Source organism: Rhinoderma darwinii, chromosome 4, assembly GCF_050947455.1.
Source record: "Rhinoderma darwinii isolate aRhiDar2 chromosome 4, aRhiDar2.hap1, whole genome shotgun sequence".
Taxonomy (NCBI): Eukaryota; Metazoa; Chordata; class Amphibia; order Anura; family Rhinodermatidae; genus Rhinoderma; species Rhinoderma darwinii.
In genome coordinates this window covers 268,129,085-268,155,970 of record NC_134690.1, presented here as the reverse complement: position 1 = coordinate 268,155,970, position 26,886 = coordinate 268,129,085, and the positions used below count along the sequence as shown (strand labels likewise).

Sequence of the window (26,886 nt, the reverse complement as noted above, 5' to 3'; positions counted from 1 at the left end):
GGGTCCTTAGTCCTAGCCTGGTGTTCCACTAGTGAGTGTATTTATAGAAAATATCATGAGTCAGGTGTCATCCTGTAGGTGGGCCTTAAAAGTTAACTATTTCATATATGTAGTCAGTTACGTTACGTAACATCATATAGTATTCTTAATAAAGCATTTTTCAGATCATTTTTACTGGTATAATGTAGGACAGATAAATATAAGTTATAACTTTGAATTAATTTAGACCAAAGTAGTAAAGATATTCTAAATCATTAGAGAAAACTAGATATCTAAAGTTCTTACTGAATCCTCAGGTGTGTTATATACTCTGACGTAATCCAGGGGGAGTAATTAACTTGCTATGTATATGTTCAAAATGAAAAGAGATTGCTAATTGGATAAGAGATAATATGATTTGCATGTTTGCTAATAATTTCTAAGAATGTGAAATAAATTATTTTGCTGTCTATATATTTCTTTTTAAATAAAACTTTGAATATTAATTCATATTGATCAATAGTAACTGTTCTACAATCTGGCTAAGAGATGAGGATCCTGAACAGTAGTACCCATTTGATTAACTCAGAATTGACATATATGGTATATAAATATTTTTTTCTAAACTAGACAACCCCCTTAAGGTCCAACAGCTATTGGGGTGCTGCAGCATGCACTACTCACCCACTCATACATGTAACGTCAACCACAGGAAATGTAGATTAATTAGTTGTAATATAAGCCAATCATGTATGGATACATTCTTACCAAGTACAATAATAAAAGAGGAAGATATAAAAGTTATTTCTATATAATATAAAAAAACACAGCTGGGACCTTCAGAAAATAATTATTGAGCTCATTTTACTCTGCCTGATCCGCTTATTCCTGCATTTTTACATGGAGCTCCCATTTTTGTTCTAGGCAGTCCAGTTCTTCAGAGGTTTCTTGTATTTGTATAGGTTTATAAAGATGAGATAACAGTCCTTCCACTTCCTGGCACTCTTCTGTGCAAACTACATCTACTGTTCTGTTATGAAAGTTTGGTATATAGATTTGGTGACTTGTAGGACTCCAGTCTACAAAGAGAGTATCACATTCACTAAAGTCTGTGTCATTTGTCACATCTATATTAGCCGCATCTTGTCCTATAGAAGATTCTTCTATTTCATAGAGTTCATGATTTAATACATCCAGTTTGGGAACATTTTGATCATTTTTTGGGAGGTATGTAAACGTTTCTTCTGACATATCTGGCGTTTGGTGAGCTTCTACCACATCTTTTTCTTGGGTGGATTCAATATTTGAATTATGTTTTAAACGTCCATACACATCTTCTTCCTTGTTTAGAAGAAGTGATGTTGACATTGATGGTTTAACAGGTATTTCTAGAAGATTATGTGGCATGTCATATGGTGAAATTTTTGGTCCAGTACCTGGCACCTGTTCAAGAAGGCTGACATAGCCATGGTCATCATCTGTAACTCCTAAACTATCACTGGCATCATACCCACCATCTGTGAAGTATAGATCTTTCTCGACCTGTGTTTTTTCTTCTTTGTCAGCCGTCATGGTGCTTTGCTCATTTAACTTGCCAGACACAATTTTGATGACATTTATTGTTACGTTGTGTGCATCAAATAAGACTACATTGTTATTATTGTTGGAGGTTATATTCTGAAACAGAGAACAGAAGTAACAGACAAATTTACATGGTTCTTACAATGTTCTACTTTTCAGTATGCTCTTATTTTTCTGCCTATTATCTTTAATTAATCTCTGCCTCAGACAACCCCTATCCCTATGTCCTACTGGGACATGCAGATGTAATTAATGTAGGGGGTATGCCCATTCTAAAATTAATTTCTCCCTCTGAGCTACTTGGAAGAAAGTATCATCAAACTCCTAGAAAATAAAATCCCTAGGAGTTATGTTTCAATAGTTTTTATTAAGGTAATACTTCATGTATTACCTTAATATTGACATATCATTCAAAACTTTGGAAAAGAGAACTGCAAGATCTGCAGAGTCAACATATCCCTACAGTATGAAGTGAAATGAAGTACATAAACATAATGGGGTTGTACTGTATCCACACTGGAGACAAAAAGACCAGTAGGTGTTCTCGAAAATCATATACAGGAACTTTACAAGAGAATCGGGGAAATTATAGAAAGAAAAAGAAAAAAAAAAGGAGGGGTCTAGGAGTTATTAAACTATAATATTAATACTGGAACTGTTCCTTTTAGCAGCTTTAGTGATCTGTATATCTTGAAGGGCTGCAAGTTAATTTTATATTCCTAGCAGGTTCCCACTATACCCCCCATGTTAGTAACAAAGCATTCCCACAACCTCAGTATATCAATAATAATGATAGGTGGAGCTTCCCTGTTAGGCCCCATGCACACGAGCATAGTTTTCATCCGTAATTATGGAATCAGTAATTACGGATGAAATCATGGACCCATTCATTTCCATTGGCCACGGACACCTTTCCGTATATATATTTACGGCCCTAGAAATGATCTGCAAAATATAAAACATCTCCTATACTTGTCCGCAATTGCGGCAAGTATTCACCCATAGAAGTCTATGGGAGCTTCCGCAATTGTGGACGGCTACGGATGTGCATCCTCATTTGCGGACAGTAGAAACCCTTATGAAAATCTGTTAAAACACAAATTTATAAGAAAGTGAAAAGTAGGTTTGCAAAATACATTGAGTGTCGAACAAAGGCTGTAAGCTATAATTGTTACAATACTTACAAGAATTTGTGGATGCTTGAGGTTGCCAACATGAATATATTTATGGACACCATATCCTGAACCAAAAACTATAAAGATGAATAGTATGACTACCAAAATATATAGCATCATTTTTACTCTTTCTTCAGAAGTGTGATCTGTAACAAAATAACTGCAAGTTACCCAATGTCAAAATACAAAAAGAATCTCTATTTCCATTACCCTGTCATGCATGGGTATATACTGTATACTACAAAGTTCACATTAGAAAGTTAAGAGCTCCTGTTTAAAGTGTGCATTATAAGCAAATTACAGTCCCCCTAAGCCTGATTGACACCATCTTAGCACCATATGACCAAATTCACTGGATTTTGTTCTAAAGGATATGTAATTCCTGTAAAAAGAACCTGAAAGTACACCGCGTTCCAAATTATTATGCAAATGTTATTTTTCGCTGATTTTCCTAAATAGTCGATGCAAATGACAGTCAGTATAATCTTCAAGCCATCAACCGTTGGAGTATAATGCGAATTTTATTGAACAAATCTCCGAATGATAACAGATTTTTTTTTAGAAGTAAAAAACTCAAAATGCACTGTTTCAAATTATTATGCACAACAGAGATCAAAACATTTTAAAGGTTGTAAAGAGAACTAAAATGGTAATTTGTTGAATTTGCAGCATCAGGAGGTCATATTTACAGAAATCAAAAGCTCTTTCAATAAAAAAAAAACTTAACAGGCCAAGTTACATGTTAACATAGGACCCCTTCTTTGATATCACCTTCACAATTCTTGCATCCATTGAATTTGTGAGTATTTGGACAGTTTCTGCTTGAATATCTTTGCAGGATGTCAGAATAGCCTCCCAGAGCTTCTGTTTTGATGTGAACTGCCTGCCACCCTCATAGATATTTTTCTTGAGGATGCTCCAAAGGTTCTCAATAGGGTTGAGGTCAGGGGAACATGGGGGCCACACCATGAGTTTCTCTCCTTTTATGCCCATAGCAGCCAATGACACAGAGGTATTCTTTGCAGCATGAGATGGTGCATTGTCATGCATGAAGATAATTTTGCTACGGAAGGCACGGTTCTTATTTTTGTACCACAGAAGGAAGTGGTCAGTCATAAACTCTACGTACTTTGCAGAGCTCATTTTCACAACGTCAGGGACCCTAAAGGGGCCTGCCAGCTCTCTCCCCATGATTCCAGCCCAAAACATGACTCCGCCACCTCCTTGCTGACGTCACAGCCTTGTTGGGACATGGTGGCCATTCACCAACCATCCACTACTCCATCCATCTGGACCATCCAGGGTTGCACGGCACTCATCAATAAACAACATGGTTTGAAAATGAGTCTTCATGTATTTATGAGCCCACTGCAACCGTTTCTGCTTGTGAGCATTGTTTAGGGTTAGCCGAATAATAGCTTTATGCACACTTGCAAACCTCTGGAGGATCCTACACCTTGAGGTTAGCGGGACTCCAGAGTTACCAGCGGCTTCAAATACCTGTTTGCTGCTTTGCAATGGCATTTTAGCAGCTGCTCTCCTAATCCTATTAATTTGTCTGGCAGAAACCTTCCTCATTATGCCTTTATCTGAACGAACCCGTCTGTGCTCTGAATCAGCCACAAATCTTTTCACAGTACGATGACCACGCTTAAGTTTTCTTGAAATATCCAATGTTTTCATACCTTGTCCAAGGTATTGCACTATTTCACGCTTTTTGGCAGCAGAGAGATCCTTTTTCTTTCCCATATTGCTTGAAACCTGTGGCCTGCTTAATAATGTGGCACGTCCTTCTTAAGTAGTTTTCATTTGATTGGGCACACCTGGCAAACTAATTATCACAGGTGTCTGAGATTGATTACAATGATCCAAAGAGCCCTAAGACACAATACCATCCATGAGTTTAATTGAAAAACTAATAATGAAATGTTTATGACACTTAAATCCAATGTGCATAATAATTTGGAACGCGGTGTATGCTCATGTCCTGCTGCGCTGGAGCGGATTTCCCAAGCTCTAGCTGGTCACTAGAGCGTGCTCTGCACAGATTATTCTTCTGCACATGTTCAGAAGATTCTGGGGGCTGTGTGGCACTAAGTACAAGGGGGGGCTGTGTGGCACTAAGTACAAAGGGGGCTGTGTGGCACTACGAACAATGGGGGCGGGTGGCACTAAGTACAAGGGGGGCTGTGTGGCAGTATCTACAAGGGAGGCTGTGTGGCAGTATGTACAAGAGGGTCTGTGTGGGAGTATGTACAAGGGGGGCTGTGTGTCACTATCTACAAGAGGGTGTGTGTGGCACTATCTACAGGGGGCTGTGTGTGTCACTATCCACAGGGGGCTCTCTGTGGCACTATATACAGGGGGCACAAAGGGGGCCTTATTACTGTGTGGGGGCACGGTTACTGATTGGGCAGTTTTATTGTGTCGAGCAATGAGGTATCATTATTATCATCTGGGGCACTATGGATTACTAGTTTGTTTAGAGGATGGAGTATAGGTGTGGAGGGTGCTGAACAAATGAGAAACAAACATGTCTGTGTGTCAAATTCTGAGTCGTGGCTGGAATAAGTCGTCACAGTTGTCTTTGCCGGAAGGAGAAAAAAAGGGAAAGTGAACGACTCTAATCAGATAAAACATCACCTGTGTGTCACTGGATATAGAAGTGCTGTAATCACTATATCGTCTGCAGAGTTCCTGTGTATAACTGGCATCTACCACTATATGGTCACTATATGGTGGTAATATTGGCCTTTGTATAGTGTTTATTTTACAGTAACAGTATGGGGGTATTATTCAGTAACAGTATGGGGGTATTATTCAGTCACTATGTGGTTATGGTGTGGAGGTATTATTCCGTAACAGTTTGAGGGTATTATTCAGTCACTATGTGGTTATGGTGTGGCGGTATTATTCAGTAACAGTGTGGGGGTATTATTCACTCACTATGTGGTTATGGTGTGGAGGTATTATTCAGTAACAGTATGAGGGTATTATTCAGTCACTATGTGGTTATGGTGTGTCAGTATTATTCAGTAACAGTATGGGGGTATTATTCAGTCACTATGTGGTTATGGTGTGGCGGTATTATTCAGTAACAGTATGGTGGTATTATTCAGTCACTGTGCCTATGGTGTTGCAGTTTTATTCAGTAACAGTATGGGGGTATTATTCAGTCTCTATGGTTATGGTGTGGCGGTATTTTTTGGACCTTATATTGTGATATTATTGGTCTTGTAATAGTGAGTGAGGTTCAGTAACAGTATGTAGCAAATATTTAATCTGGTATAGTGGTATGATATAATAACTGTATATGTATATATCAAGAAGAAATTCAACAGCCCTCCAATTTAAGCAAAAAATAAAGTGCTTTATTCAATCGAATGCAGAGATGCAACGTTTCTGTCCAGCCTTAGGACCTTTCTCAAGCATAGTGATACAATTAACATAGGTGATATTTAAGGCATGTGTATCATTAACATAATGAGTAATCACTAAATCATTGTGCAAGTTAAATACAACTGGAACCATATATTACAAATATATCATCCAGCGTAACAAGTGTAAATGCATATAGGTGACATAATGGTGATAATAAAAAACATAAAACAACAATACAATACATCTACTGTATAATCAATCGATTAATGTATGATAAAAAATGCAGCAATGTGTGTAGAAACTGGGACTTCAGGGCCACTCACCAATAGATGACGAGCGATGCAGCTGTCCGATAATGAACTTGTTATGTATGAACTGACAGCTCGGCATTCACAGGCATCTCCTGCGCATTCCTGGAACTATAGCCGTAAGTTTATCGTTGCTGAGCAAAGAAACATCAATCGCTGCGCATGCGCACTGATGCAAACAATTTTGCCGGACACAAGAAAATGACATATTGATATAAGAATTGCAGGTAAGAAGAAACAGTCGTAGTTCTAAGGGTATGTGCACACACACTAATTACGTCCGTAATTGACGGACGTATTTCGGCTGCAAGTACCGGACCGAACACAGTGCAGGGAGCCGGGCTCCTAGCATCATAGTTATATACGATGCTAGGAGTCCCTGCCTCTCTGCAGGACAACTGTCCCGTACTGTAATCATGTTTTCAGTACGGGACAGTTGTCCTGCAGCGAGGCAGGGACTCCTAGCATCGTACATAAGTATGATGCTTGGAGCCCGGCTCCCTGCACTGTGTTCGGTCCGGTACTTGCGGCTGAAATACGTCCATAAATTACGGACGTAATTAGTGTGTGTGCACATACCCTTAAAGTTAGACTCTGTTGAGAAAACTAAGGAACAACGGTCCTAATATAATAACCATATCAGTCTGTTTTGTACATGGGAAAAGGGGGACTAATTTAAGACAAGACACTGTAATTACCATAGTCACAAGGACAGATAGCATATTTTTTCATTAGTTGTGTTACAGTACCACACGTAGACCCAGGGTTCCTGACTCACTTAACACGAATTATAGTACCATGGATCGGGGTCTGGGTGTTGACTTGTTACACTCTCGTGTACCAGTCTCACACCTCAGAACACCACACTAACATGTATCGGGACTTTTAAGAGGCAGGGTCAAGCCTGTCAGCAGCTCAATTTAAGAATATAGTCCAGGGGGTGAGTAAACAGTGGTTATGAACTCCATTATCCACAGCATATACAGATTAAATAATCATTTATTAAACCTAATGACATTTTCAACTAGTCAGACTCTAGATCTACAATGGCTTCACTGTATCCAAAGTTCAGTAAATACAATTTATATGGAAACATCGATAAGTGGTAAGTGGTCCCTATGTGTCATTGTGATCTATAACAAGAAAAAGATAAACGTTAAAATTTCATTAATATGAAAAAATAACATGATAAATAATAAGTATCACAATTAAATCATTTTCGCAGAGGAGTGCAACACAAGGACTGAGAAGACACCTCAAAGGCATTTGTTTGATAGTCATTTCAAAGGCATTTGTTTGATTTGCACTTCATTTGTTTGATAGTCTTATTACGTTGATCTCAATATTTAACCCCTTTGGTTTTAGGGAATCGAATAAAAAGATCCACTTGAGTTCACATTTGTGTAAAGCCATATGTCTGTCTCCACTTCCCCTAGTTAGGGGAATATGGTCCAACAGCATAAATCTAAGGTCTTTTTCGGTGTGTCCCATTTCAGAGAATTGATTTGCAACAGGCTGATCACATTTTTTGGCATATCTATGGTTGTTTAAGCGTGTTTTGAAATCACCCACGTATAATAGAGAGCAAGGACACCATAACACATAGATGACCCAACCTGAGTCGCATGTTACATAATGTTTAATTCTATATTCCTTATGTGTAAGGGGATGTAAGAAAATACTGTCCTTACACATAAGGCGACAATTAATACAGTGTAGGCACGGGAAATTACCTACTCTCCTTGATTTAAATAAGATCTGTTGTCCCATTCTACCCGTGTCTTTTACCTGAGTTTTAACTAGTCTGTCACGTAGGTTTTGTGACCGTCTATATGACATGAGGGGAGTGTTATTCAGTTCTTCAATCTGTTTGTAACTATTGCTTATGATGTTCAAGTGTCTATTAATAATCTAGACACATCCCCACTTCAAGTCATTATAGGTTGAGATAAATGGAATATGTTTTAATGATTTTGGAGTACGTATGGAATTCCCACTAAAGGATGTTCTCATTTTATTCATTTGTGTCTGTAATAATTGTCTAGGATAGCCTCTTCTGAAAAGTTGAACATCATTCTATTTAGGGTTTGATCTAAATTTATATTATCATCCCCTATCGGTTTTGCCCTAAGCATCTGGGAAAACGAAAGAGAACGGATCATTCTCTTTGGATGACAACTTTCATATCTTAGCAGTGTATTACGATCAGTTGGCTTGGTATAAAGATTAGTTTTGAAAGACCAATCACTCATGTATACCATTACATCCAAGAACTGAATCCTCTCTGTAGAGAGTGCAATCGTAAATTGGATGTCAGGGTCAATTTGATTCAGAAATGTATGAAAATGTGACAATGATTCTTCAGAATCTGTCCAGATGGGGAAGATGTCATCTATGTATCTCCACCACCTCAGTACATGGCGGAAGTGGTGGGATACATAGATCAACATCTCCTCCATCATATCTACAAAGATGTTGGCATATGTTGGAGCCATATTTGACCCCATGGCCGTCCCCCTCAACTGTAAATAGTATTTATCGTTAAAACAAAAGTAGTTAGAAGTCCAAATCAATTCTAGAAGAGATATGATAAAATCACTGCTAGATGTACTGTAATCTGATGTATCTAATCTGCGTCTGACCACCTCAATCACTTAATTATGATTAATAGATGTATACAGTGACACCACGTCAAAAGAAACTAAAATAGATCCCTGAGGCGGTGTCACCTGTTTTAGTTTGTGAATGAAATCTGAAGTATCTCTAATATAGGACCTAGTATTAGTCACAAAGTCCCTCAATGCCCTGTCCACAAAAATAGATATGTTGCTGAGCAACGAGCCCCTACCCGATATTATTGGGCGGCCCGGAGGATTTTTTAAACATTTGTGTATTTTGGGCAACAAATACAAAAAGGGAATATTAGGATGATCCACAATAAGGAATTTCTTAAGGTTCTGGTCAATAAGATCGCTGTCACAATCTTGATTCAACAGAGTAAGAATTCTCTTCTTAATGCCCAATATAGGGTCACCAGACAGTGGTTCATAGACATTAATATCCTGTAACTGTCTATTAACTTCATCGATGTATGAGCTTGTGTCCATAACCACGACCGCACCTCCCTTGTCCGCAGGCTTAATGATGAGGTCGTGGTTATGGATCAGCTCGTCAACAGCCAATATCTCAGCAGTGGTCAGGTTAGGGTCTATCAAACTCTCATCCTGATATTTCATATGTAATTGTTCAACATATTTTTTGACCAATCCAAAAAATGCTTCAACCGTATGTTCCACTATAGTTGGAGAAAAATCACTTTTGTTGAACAAGCCAAATCTGCGTAGGCTTAATTCATTATCATTAATTTGGGAAGCAATATTAACATCACATCTATCAAACCAAATCTTTAGTTGAATATTTCTGTCAAAATTATATAGATCAAGTTCTAGACCAAACCAGTCCATCTTTTGACTAGGGCAAAATGACAGTCCTTTAGATAGAACCTGTAATCGTGATGATGTTAAAACAATGGAGGAGATATTTACCACAGTCTCTGTGTGTTCTTCCCTTTGTTGTAAAGAGCCTTCATTCCCTGTTGTCTTGTATTCTTCTGGTAACTGTTTTTTCCTTACTCTGTGTCGTTTCCGACCTGCTCTTCTGGTGTTTTTTCTTTTGAAGTATGTTCCCTGATATTTGCTAAAATATTCTCTTGACTAGGATGGTGTCTTAGAGGATATTCTTTATTATCGTAAGCGTGATCAAGATCTTTCTTCTTCCGATCCATTTTAGAGTAAGCAGCGGTGAAATCAGATGTATAAAGCCAGGAATAAACACGTCCCATTTTATGATCATTTTGATCTCTACCATTTCCTCTTTTTAATTTCTTCTGTTTCAGATCTCAGTTTAGCCATATATAAATGTAGTTTCTCCATGTGGATATTATAATCGTCAACTGTAATCAGCATTTTGAAAGTATTCTCAAGTACTTGAACCTTGGTTTTAAGTAATGCGGTATCTCTGTGAAGAAAATCCATGTGTACCGTGACACGTAAGTGTGGTGTTCTGAGGTGTGAGACCTGTACACGATATTGTAACAAATCAACACCCAGACCCCGATCCATGGTACTATGATTCGCGTTAAGTGAGTCAGGAACCCTGGGTCTACGTGTGGTACTTTAACACAACAAATGTGCTATCTGTCCTTGTGACTATGGTGACTACAGTGTCTTGTCTTAAATTAGTCCCCCTTTTCCCATGTACAAAACAGACTGATATGGTTATTATATTAGGACCGTTGTTCCTTAGTTTTCTCAACAGAGTCTAACTCTTAGAACTACGACTGTTGCTTCTTACCTGCAATTCATTATCGGACAGCTGCATTGCTCGTCATCTATTGGTGAGTGGTCCTGAAGTCCCAGCTTCTACACACATTGCTGCATTTTTTATCATACACTAATCGATTGAGTATGGATGGATTGTATTGTTGTTTTATGTTTTTTATTACCACAATATGTCACCTATATGCATTTACACTTGTTACGCTGGGTGATATATTTGTAATATATGGTTCCGGTTGTATTTAACTTGCACAATGTTTTAATGATGACTCATTATGTTAATGAGACACATGCCTTAAATATCACCTATGTTAATGGTATCACTATGCTTGAGAAAGGTCCTAAGGCTGGACAGAAACGTCACATCTCTGCATTCGATTGAATAAAGCACTTAATTTTTTGCTTAAATTGGAGTGCTGCTGAATTTCTTCTCGATATATTATACAATCGTTGGATCAGGATTATCTGCTGTGCACCAGTCACTGTAGTGGGATTTGCTACAGAGTGCTGCTGTCTTTCATTTATGTATATGTATGTAGATAGTTTTTTTTGTGTGAGAGGGGGGATATATGCTTTGGGGCTTACAACACTCCTGGATGCTCTAGAAATCAGAGATACGTTTCTCTGCACATCACCTTCTGAATTGACTGCATTATTCATACATTAATTCAGCATTTGGGGCCCCACTTTTAACTTTGCCTAGAACAACACTCTGTCTAAAACAAGCCATGGCGGTAGCGGTGGTGAGGGGGAGGGGGAGGAGTGAGTGGTGAGTGACTCGGACTCACCAATCACAGCCCCGCTTGCAGCTTTCCCACGAGATGTTAGCAGGGGAAAACTGGGCTGTGATTGGTGAGTCACTCCTAGCACACTGCACAGGCATTGATTTTGTAATGTGTCCGTAATAATTTTGGCCTGTCCGTGATTTTTAGCTGAGTTGTCCAGAAATTACTGAAGTAAAGGTTGGCAACCCTGCAATCATGCAAGAATAGGCCATCAATGTTTCAGTAATGGAAAGCCCTTTTAAGGGAGTTTTCCTGCCATAGTAAATTATGGTATATCAATAAGATATAGATATTTGCAACCTTCTAAACAGAGAGTATGTCAGCGGTCATACTCCCACTAATAAGTAAGAAAAGGAATAAGGAGTTTCCTAGTGATATGATAACTTAGTATGACGGGAGAACTAAATGAATGGCTGTCCACGTTAGGGTATGTTCACACGCTTAACCAAAAACGTCTGAAATACGGAGCTGTTTTTAAGGGAAAATAGCTCCAGACTTACGTAATTTGCTGCGTTTTTTACGGCCGTCTTTGGAGCTGTTTTTCTATAGAGTCAATGAAAAACAGCTCCAAAAACGGCTCATGAAGTGACAGGCACTTCTTTTTCGCGGGCGTTTTTTTAAACTCCCCATCCCATCGGAACAGAACGCCATATTTCCCATTGAAATCAATGAGCAGATGTTTGTAAGCGTTCTGCTTCCGATTTTTCAGTTGTTTTTCGGGACGTTTATGGCCTGAAAAACGGCTGAAAACACTCCGTGTGAACATACCTTCATGCATGGAGAGGAGGGGTCCACAATAGTGAGACCACACTTAATGACGTCCATATGCCTTAATAGAGCATATGGACAGGGGTTTTCTTCATAAGACATCTCCTTTAATAAGAAGAGATTAAACATTTTGAAACATTACCTGTTTTAGTTGTTATACATGTTTTGTTGGAAAATATACCATATGTGGGGTATATCAATCTTGCAGATACACAGTATGTTGTTTGTAGGTCTAAATGTTCTATCTTATAGTACGGCTCCTAAAAGAAGATTAAACATGTCAGTTTCCATTTTATGCATTACTTTCAGTGTTAAGATATTTACTGTAAATGTTAAAGGTGTTATCCATTACTGAACAAGTGATGACCTATCCAGCGAATAGGTCATCAGTTTATAATCGGTGCGGGTCCGATACCCAGACTCCACACCGTTAAGCCACTCCGGCTGCCTCCGGGAACCAGATGTTACGGCTCATTATGCGATGTACGGAGCCAGGAGCAGTTAGCTCCATACATGGCATAGCGGCCGTGCTGCCGAACTGCAGCTCTGCTCCTATTCACTTGAATGGGAGGAGAGCTGCAGTACGGCATCTAGGCCACTATTCAGTGGCCGGAACCAACTGCTTCTGGCATGTACGTCCGGTGCCCGGAGGCATCCTGTGAAACCTACCAGTGCGGGGTTCGGGTGTCGGGTGTCCGTTGGATAAGTCATCAGTTGTCTAATACTGGACAGCCCCTTTAAGATATTGCAATCCCCAAAAAAATCCAATCCAAATGGGGCAACTTTAACAAATTTTGTTCATTATGAGTAATTTACGTATATATATCTACAATAGCTACAAATTGCTGCCTTTATAAGCTGCATTAAATAAGGTTTGATGAAAGAACCGCTGTGGTAAAAATTGTATTATAAATAAATAATTTGAAAAAAAAAAGGGTTTTCCTTTGTACATTGAACAACATTTCTAAGTGTCTGAACACTGTGGGCCCAACTGCTGGGACCCCTACGATCAAAAAAAAAGGGGTCCCATAGCCCCCATTTTAATGGAATGATGATCAAGCATATGAGCTACTGCTCCATTCAAATCTGGGGGACTGATGGAGATAGCAAAGTACAACTGTTGGACCATTTTGATAGATGAGGCCCAGTTTGTAAAAAAATTATTTGTATGACAGGGTCTGTTCCACAGTTCTGGCGAAATGCTTATGTTATACCAATATTCTAAAAAGTGTCAAAAAGTGAGCATAGAAACTATAGGCCTGTAAATTTAACTTCTACTGTGGGTAAAATGTTTGAAGGTTTTCTAGGAGATGCTATTCTCAAGTATCTCAAAGAGAATAAAGGTATAACTCCATATCAGCATGGGTTTATGAATGATCGGTCCTGTGAAACTGTTCTGATCAGCTTATATGAACAGATAAGCGGTAGACTGGACCAAGGCGAGCCATAGGATATCATATATCTTGATTTCTCCAAAGCACTTGATACTGTGCTGCAAAAATGGCAGGTACATAAAATGAGAATACTGGGACTGAGGGAAAATGTGTGTAAGGCTTTATTCTTATCTGCGTCGGGACTCAGTTTATGGGTTCTGTTGGACCTTTCTGTCAGGGGAACCCATGAACGGAATCCAAGCCGAAACAAACGGAAACCATAGGTTTCCGTTTGCGTCACCATTTATTTCAATGGTGACGGGTCCTGTGCAAATGGTTTCCATTTGTCACCATTGTGTAAGGGTTCCGTTGTTTTGATGGAATCAATACCGTAGTGGACTGCGCTATTGATTCCGCCAAAACAACGGAACTCTTACACAACGGTGACAAACAGAAACCATTTGCAGTTTCAGTTTGTACTCCATTCATGGGTTCCCCTGACGGAAAGGTCCGACGGCACCCATGAACAGAGTCCTGACGCAGATGTGAACGAAGCCTAAGTGGGTAAGTAAAATAAAAAATAAAAGGAGACACGGCGCCACATAGTGCAATAAAAGTGATGGAGCCAATGGGAGCAAAATTGAGAATTCGCTCACCTTAGATAATGGACACCGTATAGATGTCACAAAAGCGAGAAGCTGCTGCCAGGTCCATACACACACAAACCAAGTTTGCTGTCAAGGTAAAGCTGATTGCAGTAGGACAAAAAGGACCAACGGCACTGCTAGTAAGGATGTCGAGGTAGAACGGACTTGAATTAAGGTATTTATTGCAAAAGACAGCCCTGTCTTTTGCAATAAATACCTTAATTCAAGTCCGTTCTACCTCGACATCCTTACTAGCAGCGCCGTTGGTCCTTTTTGTCCTACTGCAATCAGCTAAGTGGGTAAGTAACTGGCTTAGTCATAGAAAACAGATGGTGGTTATTAAAGGTAAATGCTCAGATTAGTCACCATTACTAGTAAGGTACCACAGAGATCATTATTAAGCCCTACGCTGTTTAATATATGTATTAATGTCCTCGTAGGGGGATTGTTCAGTAAAATATACATTTTTGCAGATAATACTAAACTGTGTAAAGTAATTAACACAAAGAAGAACAGTATTCTATTACAAATGGATCTGGAGAAGTTGGAGGCTCGGACAGAGGTGGTAAATGAGGTTTAACACTGATAAATGTGAGGTTATCGCTCTATAAATCATTAGTCAGACTGTACATAGAATATTTCATACAGTTTTGGGCACCAGTGCACAATAAAGACATAGTAGAGATAGCATAAGTTCAAAGTCGGGCAACCAAAGTAATAAATGGATTGGGCGGACTACTGTAGCCAAAAAGATTATCAAAATTAGGGTTATTTAGTTAAAAAAAATATAGAGATTTTTCCCATGATATTTTTATACCTAGAACTGTAACTGTAAAAAGAAGGCATTCACTAGAGGAAAGAAAGATTTTACGCCCACATAGAAGGGGATTTTTTTTAAAATATAAGCCAAACATAAGTCAAAGCGCGTCATTTTGGTATACGTATTTGCATATGTATATGAAGTAGTAGTAAAAGACCCTCCCCCACACTGTGCTGATGCTAGTAAATAGATGTCAGAACAGTCTGTGTGACTAGAGCAGAAGAGCGTAGCTGGTGACGTCACACCCCAACGTCTGCACACCCATTTCATTCTGAAGCAGCGGGCAGGAAGTGGAGCTGTGGGGGAACAGGGGTTAGGTGAATATTAATTTTAACCTTTCCAATGTTTAACCCACCATCAGAGGGGCCTAAAATGACCAAAGGACTAATAGGAAAAAAAATTGGTATCAAGCATATGCAGATGTGGACTATTAATTTATTAATTTGCATGTGTTTGCAACATGTCCTTGTTTTGGGTTTTTTACTACACACCACACTGCACATTTATTTTGTACATAAAACTTATATTTTGTCAAATGTGGTGTGACAGGGGCCTTATAAGTGTGTAAAGTAGAAATTTTCTTGGAAATTAGGTGCCTATACACCTAGCGGCAGTGTGCAGTACAGTCAACAAATGTATGTGTTTTTTCAGAATTAATGCATTTATTTTTTTTGCGTCTACAGAAGAAACCTGTGTTTTACCTGTAAAAGGCACACTGCCAAAAACTATGTTGAAAACCTGAGTCAATATGTGGTAAAATCGTGTGCAGTTTTGTCGCCCATTTTTTGACTGTACAACACATATGCTGATTAAAAACAGGTAATAGGATACAGCAGGTTGGGGACACTGGATCTCCAGTACTTTTTCCATAATTTTTTTTTACAATAGCAGTTGTGAATAATCACTTACCTCAGTTGTAAACATATGTAATCCAAGAATCTTTATTTGATATTTTAATAAGCCATAAATACTACTGAGATTTTCCACAACATGTGTCAAATTTATTGTTATTGACGTACCAGTAAAAAAAAGGATGACGTTTGGAGGATCAAGTATAGCTAAAAAAAAAATAAACAAACAAACAAATGTAGTAAAGAAAATGTAGTAAGGGCCTGTTCACATCAGTGTTGCTTTTCTGTTCATGTGTTCCATTGCAGCTTTCCGTCGGAGGAACCCATGAACGAAAAGGCAAACGGAAACCACAGCTTCTGTTTCATTACGATTTCAATAGTACTGCTTCCCTTGCAGTTGGTTTCTGTTTGTTTCCGTTACATAAGTTTTCCGCATGCTATGAGTAAGAACACTTTGCTCGAAACGCGTTAGCGGTAACACGCCCTACCTGTGTCCTTCTGGACTTTTAAACTTATGTCCTAATAAAGCTTTTATTTTACATTCTCAAATGTGGATGTGCTGAGGATTTTCTCTAGAATTTTATTTTTCACTAATTTACGTTGTTTTGTAGGAGTCAATAGTACAGTCGACTATGCTTTTGTTTACGCTAAAAAAAACGAAACCTTAGGGAACGGAAACAAGCAGAAACCATTTGCCATGGAAGCATTACCATTGAAATCGATGGTAATGCAAACATAAACTTTCGTTTTTGTTAGACTTTTCGTTCATGGGTTCCTCAGACGGAAAGCTGCAACGGAACCCATAAACAGAAAACCAATGCGGATATGAACACAGCCTAAGGCTCTGTTCACACAGGCATAATTTATTTGATTGTTACAAGAGTCAAGACAGATATGCCAAGGCAATGAAAATCATGGTATGTATCAAAAGAGGGATAGATACACATGACAAGAACATAGCTTTGCTTCTATATAATCACTAGTCAGACCACAAGATATTTTATTACTGTCCTAGAGAGAGCTTAAAACTAGACCAGGCAGGCAGAAGACTTATTGGCGCACTTTGTGTGATATATTTGATGCATCTTGCTAGACTGTTAGACACTTATCTCTTCCAAATGCCACCTTTTGCTTGGTTTACTTTAGAGAAATATTTTGCACCAAAATGTTAAGACCCCCCCCCCTATTCTAAACATTTTTTCAAAACTGTCTAGTGAGACACGAAAAGTGTCTAAAACACATAATAAATCTAGTTCAAGGAATGTACACCATTTTGTTAAAGCAAATTGAGCAAGAATTCTGGCGCATTTAGTTTAGCCATGACAAGGAGGGATCATTTAGGTCTAGAGAAAAGAAGATGTCACCTTAATTATAGACATGATTATTACCTTTATACACACATAAAGAATAGAGATAATAGAAAAATAATACAAGGAATAAAGAGGGAAAATCAGGCAAACAATGTGAGCCTAATAAAAAAAGGAGTTAGTGATATTAAATTATATTATTCAGCAAAAATAGGACCCTTTCACATTATATGTACTAGATTGTTGCAGATGGATAATTGAACTTATTATGATTTCCATATTGAAGTCAAAGAGGAAATTTTCCATCTGATATGGGGCAACTGCCCCATTGGGTTTTTTGTCTTCCTCTAGAATCTAGATCAACAATGTAGGTTTATAGGTTGGACCGGTGTCTTTTTTCAACCTTGTCAACTATGTAATCGCAAACATTTAACCACAGCATTTCTGGCTTGGACAAATGCCCTAAAATACACCCCTAAAAGCTTTAAAAAAAAGTTAAACTAAATAGTACTTTCTGTTTAATATATTGCATATGAGAGACTATAGTAGTAGAGTGCTGTGCCTTATTAGCTATTCCTAGAGAAATACATTGTAGTTGTATAATACCATCTTATAGATGCAAGCTTTCAAAACAAATGAGGTGTCTTTCTCAGTCATTGTGGAAGAGATCTAAGCTTTCTTGAAGGCTTGCATCTATAATCTTCCTAGCAAAAAAAAAAGGTATCACGTAACTACAAACAGTAAAAAGTCGAATAAATGTGCAGGTGCGTGTCTGTTGTGACAACAATTCTAAGCAGACACAGGTATGTAGAGGTCTCTTGGTCTCCAACTGGCTAATTTGACGAATGTGGTGTGCTAGTTATCGATAATATCCTTTATGGGTCTCCAAAAACTCCCTCACTAGTCTGCTGGTCTACGAGTTATTGTGAGTTATGGGTGAGAATAATTACTGTAGTCTCATACTCACAAATGTGAGGTTCTTAGCATTCATTTTTATTAAATTGTGTGAGCCCATCTGCCATGACAAGGCGACCTCTACAGATGGGTCCTTAACCTAAACAGACTCACCTTTTTTCTGGGCCTAGGCCTACAAATGAGCTCAGGGTTAGCAGGGCCAGGCATACAAACTGCCTTGGACGGATGGGAGGAATGCACCATCAAGTTGGTTCAGTCACCACCCCCAAATGTACAATGCAAAGAAACAAATCTGGTCAGCACCTCCTAACAAAGTGAAAAAATGTGCAGGTGCATGTCTTCCATGACTGCATAGCAGCACTCTGCAATTACTAAGATATACACAAACATTGAATATAGGGGTTATTTCATATTGCACTACTGCTATATTAACTATATTTATAAATGTGAGGTTCTTAGAGCACATTTTGATCTAATTGTGTGAGCCCATCTGCCACGATAAAGTGACCTCTATAGATGGGTCCGTAGACTAAACAGACTAACCTCTCTCCTGGGCCTAGGCCTAAATATGACTGTATGCGTCTTGGACATGCACTCCTCCCATCTGTCTAAGGCTGGTTTTAACTAGAGTGAAACTGCCCACCCTGAGTTCATGTGTAGGCCTAGGAGAGAGATGAGTTTGTTTAGGCTAGGAACCTGTCATTAGAGGTCACCTTGTCATCGCAGATGGTTTGATCAAAATGTGTGCCATGAGTCTTTTATTTAAAAAATATAGTTAATATATCAGTAATGAAATATGAAATAAGGCCACAATTACATCACATTTTGAGCTACACATCTGAGGTATACGTCGCAAGGACTCCTGACGTATACCTTCGATGGAAGGCAGTAAGATGGAATATGCATACTTACTTTCAAGTAATGGGTCAAATTTATCTGTTCTGCTTGATATGTTACAGACTTGGTTACTGATAACGACCTTGCCATAATATTGTTCTGTATAAGTGCTTGTTTCATTGGTCAAGTCACACGAGTTCTGAGTGATATTTGTGCATTCTGATTTCTCCCACCAGGTATCGTTCCCATATCTATGAGTTGAGTAAACAAAATAAACTGAGGAATCTAAATAGACAGAAGCAAGGACACAACATCATACTGGTGGAATAAAAGCTGTGGTGTTCCAAAAATAATGAAATTACATTACTGTCACTCACTTTAAAGGGGTTGTCCAGTCCCTAAAAATTGATGGCCTATCCTCAGGCTAGGCCATCAATAGCTGATGGGTCAAGTGCGACTCCCGGGACCCCGACGATCAGCTGTTTTGAATGGGGTACCCAACCCATCAGCTATTGATGGCCTATCCTGAGGATAGGTCATACATTTTTAGGGTCTGGAAAAGCCCTTTATCGTGGGACAAGGTTACTATCAGCAAGTTGCAGCTTTTTGCCTAGAAGTCCCTTAAGTGCTACCTAATTGTCTCAGTCAACTATAGTAGTTGAATGTGAACTAAAGGTTATTACATATATTTCAACTGCAATAACTGAGTGTCTACTGCAACTTCTATATATATTATGTTGCATTCCACAGTACTAGGCATGTACTCTCGATGAGATGAGAACTTAGCCTGTTTTCACATTTATTTGACTGATGGGATGCAGAATTTTGGCAGATATGTAGGTCATCCCTCTCTTCGCTAAGCTGTATACTGTGAATTTGTAATCATTATAGAGCGGTCAGTCCACATGGGAAGTGCATGCAATAGTTGCTGATAGGGTGCTGACATGAAACTTCCTGAGTGTCGAAAAAACCCTTGTCACAGCAGGCTGCACATTCTATAGATACCCTTTTCCATCTCCAAGGGGGCAGGTAGCAGAAAGAAAAGAATCACCCTGCCCTATAAGAATGATTAAAATACAGATATATATTATCAAATGAAGATAAGAAATAACTCACATTTTGTACATTACATTGTAATGAACAACTTCGGCTTTATTTGATGTTGACCAGGTAAGGATATTTTTGAAGTTCTTGGAGGAGAATTTTAGATTATCTAAGTCACAGTAATAATTTGCTGTAAGGAAAAAGGAAGCAGATGAGTTAAACATAAATATATATTTGCAGAGCTATGTTATCTGAGAGCTACCAAATGCTCATGGAACTTAATTTCAAGGTACTATTGGCATTAATGGCTATGTCTACCTTTGCAATACATTTTTTTTAATTCCTAGATTTTTTTAAATTCTAAAATATGAAATGATGCAACTTTGAATCTTAAAAATGGTTCTGTCAGCCCCTTATGCTACCATGTCTGAGCGCAGCATAAACTAGGGACAGACCAATTCAGCGATCTCTCACTTATTCATTAATGTGCAGTTATTTGTGAGAATTTACATATCTTTGCAATATGTGGCCATCACTGCGGGTTAGAAGTCCAATGATTGACACATTTTTCCCTATTACTGTGCCTATGGAGAAATCTGTCAATCAGCGGCTAGAGGGAGGGGGTAACGTGAATATCATGCATATCATTGGACTTCTGGCCGCCTGCAGCACAGATATCATGTAAGTTCTCACAAATAACTGCACATTAACGAATAAATGACAAATCACTGAAATTAGCATGTTTGTCACTACTTATGCTGCTTTTAGACTGGGCTGCATAACGAGTTGACAGATCCGCTTTAATTACCAAAATCTCTTGTTTTGTGTCTACAGCTCCCATGGAGACCTATGTGTTGCCCCTGTAACATCCTACAAACAAACCCTGTGTAGTCTGATTCTGTAGTCATACTCTATTCTATCAGTTTCCTTTTATTGCTACCTGTAAAGGGAAGTGTTTTCTATGTACATGTGATTGCAGATATTCCCCCAGAGATAGGTGTGTATCTCTGCCCTCGCACCACATCAATAAAAAGTTACTATAGTAACTCGGGCCACAGGCCCCTGTTACTATAGTAACTAACTGTACTTAACTTCCTGGTTCCGGATCGCAGCAGAGGTCCTGACGTCACAGCGCTGTGTGCAGCGCATGACGTCACAACGCTATGCGCCGCGCACAACATCTAGAGGACAGAACTTCCGCCGTGGCTGCAGAGGAAGGTAAGATTAGTATCCCTGACTGCTAAAGCTGATTGGCGGGGTCCGACTCCCGGGAGCCGGCCAATCAGCTGTTTTGAAGGGGCCGCAGCACTCGTACGAGAGCTGCTTCCCCTTCATTCCGGTCACTTCATTCCGGTCACACTGCGAATCGGTGTCGGCGATTCACAGTGTGAGCGAGTAAGTGAAATGAAGGGGAAGCAGCTATCGTACGAGTGCTGCGGCCCCTTCAAAACAGCTGATTGGCGGGTCCCGGGAGACGGACCCCGGACACATCAGCTATTGATGGCCTATCCTGAGGATAGGCCATCAATGTTTAGGGACTGGACAACCCCTTTAAACCTACGATGTAGCAGGCTTAGAGGGCCCATGAGACAGGATCATAGATTGTGTGATCCTGTCTGCTGGGCCCTGTATCTAAGCCAATCACATGGTAGGCTTAGATACATGGCCCATGTGTGATCCTGTCTGATGGGCCCTGTATTTAAGCCTACCACACTGTAGGTTTAGATACAGGGCCCCAGCACACAGTAATCTTATACTGTATAAGATTACTGTCTGCTGGACCCTGTATCTAAGCCTACCTTGTGGTAGGCTTAGATACAGGGTCCCAAAGACAGTATCACACATGGGCCCTGTATCTAAGCCTAACACATGTGTTACTAATCGTTTTTTTTGTGTGTTTTCTTACAGGTTCGGTCGTTGGACTACATCGGATTCCAGGACTACTTTGATGACGGCTTTTTTTTATTATCAATAAAATGGTTAATGAGGGTTGTGTGTGTTTTTTTTTTATTTCAATAAAATATTTTTTCGATGTCTTTGTGTTTTTTTTTAAAACTATATTACTATCGCCTTAGTAATGGCCGCCGGCTGATTGACAGCATCCATTGCTAAGGCAGGGCTGAGTGTTAGCTGATGCAGAGGCCAACACTAACCCCCTTTATTACCCCGGTACCCACCGCCACCATTGGTGCTGGGAAGAGCCGGGTACCATCCAGTACTTGACAATCTGTAGTGATGGTCGGCCACTGGGGCGGCCGCAGGCTGGTATTATCAGCTTTCATAACCAGCCAGATACAACACAGCAGCAGGCAGAATTACCAGGGTGGGAAGGGCCACTGTTTTTGGCCTTCCCCAGCCTAATACTACCAGCCTGCGGGCGCCCCGATGCCTGGCCGTCACTACAGATGGTTCGGGTATTGGTTCGTACCCGGCTCTTCCCAGTACCCCTGGTGGCGGTGGGTACCGGGGTAATAATGGGGGTTAGTGTTAGCCTCTGCACCGGCTAACATTAAGCCCCGCCTTAGTAATGGATGTTGTCAATCAGCCAGCGGCCATTACTAAGGCGGTGATAATAAAGTTTAAAAAAATACAAGCACATAGAAAAATATTTTATTGAAATAAAAAAACACAACCCCCATTAACCATTTTATTGAGAATAAAAAAACGCTGACATTGAAGTCGTCCTCGAATCTGAAGTAGTCCAACAACCGAACCTGTAAAAAAACACAAACACACAAAAATAATTAGTAACACATAAAGAAACAAAACAATTATTATTCTTACCTTTCCTGGGTCCAGCGCTGGAGCCGCAATGTCAGCGAGCTGAGTCCTGTATCTAATCCGATCATGTGTGATACTGTCTGCTCAGCCACTGTATCTAATCCTATCATGTGTGATACTGTCTGCTGAGCCACTGTATCTAATCCTATCATGTGTGATACTGTCTTCTGAGCCACTGTATCTAATCCTATCATGTGTGATACTGTCTGCTGAGCCACTGTATCTAATCCTATCATGTGTGATACAGTCTGCTGAGCCACTGTATATAATCCTATCATGTGTGATACTGTCTGCTGAGCCACTGTATCTAATCCTATCATGTGTGAAACTATCTGCTGGGCCCTATATCTAATCCAATCATGTTTGATACTGTCTGCTGAGCCACTGTATCTAATCCTATCATGTGTGATACTGTCTGCTGAGCCACTGTATCTAATCCTATCATATGTGATACTGTCTGCTGAGCCACTGTATCTAATCCTATCCATAGTTGATAGGGTCGTAGTGCTATAGATATGCTATGCTGTCTCATATACACACATACATTATTTTTGGGGGGTATGTGTGTTGAGGCTATTTCCCCTGACATTTTAAGTCCTTAGTGATGCCCCTGGCTGCTAGTGCTGCATTGTTGGGTCAGCTAGGAGACCCAGCAATGCAGCTGAAAGCTGCAGACCGTCGGCCAATGGAAGTTTGCGGGGGGGGGGGCAATAAGAACTTTTGCATCGCGGCCCATGAGCCTTTAGCTACGCCCCTGGACACATCCAATGCATTCCCACTGCTCCCCCCCTTGCCAGGTAATGAGATTCCATGGGGGGATCCATAAACAGTCCCATGGCCTCCCCCTCCTTGTAAAGGGAAAGTTAGAGCCAGGTGGGGGGTGGATCACAGAAGCAATCATGAGTTAGTGTATTGTAACTTGTATGTATGTTTATAATAGCCACTCCCACTACTCTTGAGGGGAGTGGTGTGTGGTGCATGGGATGTGTAGTAAAAAATAATAAATGGTGTATGTGCAAGTGTAATAATATAAGTAAAATATAGGTGGCAGTAATGAGTAAAGTGCCTCAATAAAAATAAATGAATAATGGGGTGCAAGTGTGTGAAACATGGAGGGATAGTGTGTAAGTCATGAGGCGCAACGTGTATAGCCAGGTAGAAGCCTATTTGTGACGCCTTGATAATTCATAGAGCGGGCTACCCTGCTTGCTAAGCAAAACAGGGTAGCCCGCTCTATGAATTATCAAGGTGTCACAAATAGGCTTCTACCTGGCTATACACTTTGCGCCTCATGACTTACATACTATCCCTCCATGTTTCACACACTTGCACCCCATTTTTCATTTATTTTTATTGAGGCACTTTACTCATTACTGCCCCCTATATTTCACTTATGTTATTACACTTGCACATACACTATTCATTTATTATTTTTTACTACACATCCCATGCACCACACACCACTCCCCTCAAGACTAGTGGGAGTGGCTATTATTATTTAAAGCACCTGCTCACTCTCCTTCATCAGCGTTTCTGACCTGACTGTGTCCATTTGTAAGTATGGCCTTTTTCGGTGTTTTTGTATATATGTCCCCTTGTTTTTATCTGTTTTGTATGTATGTTTAGTTAAGTGGGTGGGGGTATAGATTAGCATTGTAGTACCTTGTTAATATATTGTACTAGTACTGTGGCACGTGTAGTATTAGTGTACTTGGTACATATTAAGTTATTATATGTATTGAGGTGCACTGATACTACATCGTGAATTATGTTTAGATAAGTGGGTGGTGGTGTAGTATAGTACTTTTGATTTCTTATACTGTGCCACGTACAGTGTGAGTATACTCAATACATATTAAGTTGTTATGTGTATTGTGTTATACTGATAATATACTATGAATATTTACGGTGTTTGATGTATTTTATATCAAAGTATGATTACGGTTTGTATTAATAAATATACCTTTATTTACTATACAGTCGTATCCACTTACTTAGTAGCAAAGCAAATAGATTAACGTTATTACAAGAGTAAGGTAGGGAAGCTAGGCATAATCCTAGTGACCCTGATATTAAGGGAGTAGTAAGAGTGGGCAAAACTAGCCGGTGAACCCCACTATTACACCAGCCCTTTAACATAATGGCGGGCCAAGGCGCAAACTGTTTTCAATTTATTTCTATGTTTAGTGCAATAAAATTGTGTTAAAACGTGAACAAAGATAGGCAGAGAGGCATGGACAGATAAAATACGTACGTGGTGAAATGTTGTATTATATTGTGCGCCTATACCTTCAAGCTTGGATGAATAACACAGTTTTAACTAAATAATTTTTAACGTTTAACGTTTTTATTTTGCTTTGCGGCATGCTGCTCTACTGCGATGAATTGTCGGGCGATCCAGCAACACATTAGAGTCTTCAGAAGTATCGACGTCAGTGTCCTTCGTGTGAAGTCCAGCTGGTCGGGAAAAAGCGTTCCGGAGTAAAAGGACCTTTTTCATGCAGCAAGGGACAAGGAGGACAACACTGGCCATGATGACTTCTGATAGGATGAGTATGGACTTCTCCACACTCAAACACCTTGCTAAACATAGTTCATTCAAACTAGTACCGCACTACATACAAGTCAGCAGGAATGCTCTGGTCCACTCTGCTGGACGAGGCTTATGCACATGATAAGTGGTGCAGTAGTAAGAGGAGCGTTTTTAATAAAACCTCTAAACGGCTCCACATGCTCGCTAAAATTATCTGTGTGTATGAGGAGACGTGGAAGCCTGAAAACACAGAAATGAAGAGTGATTTCCCAAATTTTCACTGCCAGTGATTTGTCAACAATGTGAAGCGGGTTTATGCTTTGCAGACACAACTGGCTGAGAATGCCCAATGTAAAATTGTTAGTGATAAGCAGATTTGCATGCTGGAATCGCAGGTGATAGATTTGAGAAATCATGGTGATGATATTGATGCACAGCTGACGGAGTCTTATGCTGTGATCAATGCATTTAAGGATAAGGCGGCATCTACGGAATGCGTTCATTGCCAAGTTAAATGATGAGCTTGTTGCTAGGTCAGAATTGGTAACCAGTATTCAAAACATCATAAAGGATTTTTTTTAAATGTTACCGGCCTTGTCTTTTTCTCTAAAGTCAAGGCCTGATTCTGCTGTAAGTTTGCCCTCTACAGGGCAAAAATGGGGGAGTAGAAAGAGTGATGGATCAGATGTCCCAAATCATGATCCCATACAGAAATCTGAAAGTAACACCAGTACAAAAGTGTTACGCAAATGTAAGCGTACAATATTTAGAAGTGCGTCTCTAGCCATGAAGAACTTTAAAAGATCATACACTGGTGACTGCCCTAAGTCCGGCAGAGCATGTACTATTAAATTTTTTGAAAGGTGCCGGTTCAGGGCATATTGCTAAGTACTGCACGTCTTTGGGTACTAAGAAATGTGGTCCCGTTAAATGTTTTAAAAGTGTTCAGATGGGACATATTGCTAGGAACTGCCACAGCATAAGCAATTGTGGAAAGTAGCAATAGAAAATGGCCACATTGCATCAAATTGTGGATTTAGGAAATTTCTGCTACTGAAGCGCCTCTCACACATAGCATACACCGGACAGTAACAGAGCTGTCATTCTCTTCCCTGCCGGTTACAGTACAGTGGACAGGAGGAAGAGGGGACAGGGAGGGGGGCCAGACCTGCGCTTCTGCTACTGGAGCGCCTCTCACACACACTATAGTACGTACAGCAGTAGAGCTCATCACAGTCTCTTCCATGCACTCTGCTGCTTGCAGGTAGTGTATAGAGGCAGAGAGACCTTCCTGACATCACAATGGGGGCGTTCACATCTGACGTCAGGATGGGGCCACCACGTACTCATAGGCAGCAGAATCCGTACACCGATACATTCAAACGGTGTACGAATTTCTGCTAGCAACAGGAGAAATGCAAGAAATAAAATGTGGTAGAAAAGTGTCAGAGTGGCCATTTAAAA

At 39.8% G+C, this 26,886-nt stretch overlaps 1 protein-coding gene across 1 annotated transcript in view; it reads right to left on the bottom strand.

Moving 5' to 3' along the window:
* Positions 1-861: 861 nt before the first annotated feature.
* Positions 862-26,886, bottom strand: part of LOC142760528 (uncharacterized) — a 99,280-nt gene continuing 73,255 nt past the window's right edge. Inside the window, exons 2-7 of the mRNA XM_075863725.1 lie at positions 20,181-20,298; positions 19,140-19,315; positions 16,064-16,212; positions 12,457-12,574; positions 2,745-2,881; positions 862-1,656 (exon numbers count right to left, since the gene is read on the bottom strand). Coding sequence (XP_075719840.1) covers positions 862-1,656; positions 2,745-2,881; positions 12,457-12,574; positions 16,064-16,212; positions 19,140-19,315; positions 20,181-20,298 — 1,493 coding nt within the window. The remainder of the gene's footprint in view (positions 1,657-2,744; positions 2,882-12,456; positions 12,575-16,063; positions 16,213-19,139; positions 19,316-20,180; positions 20,299-26,886) is intronic.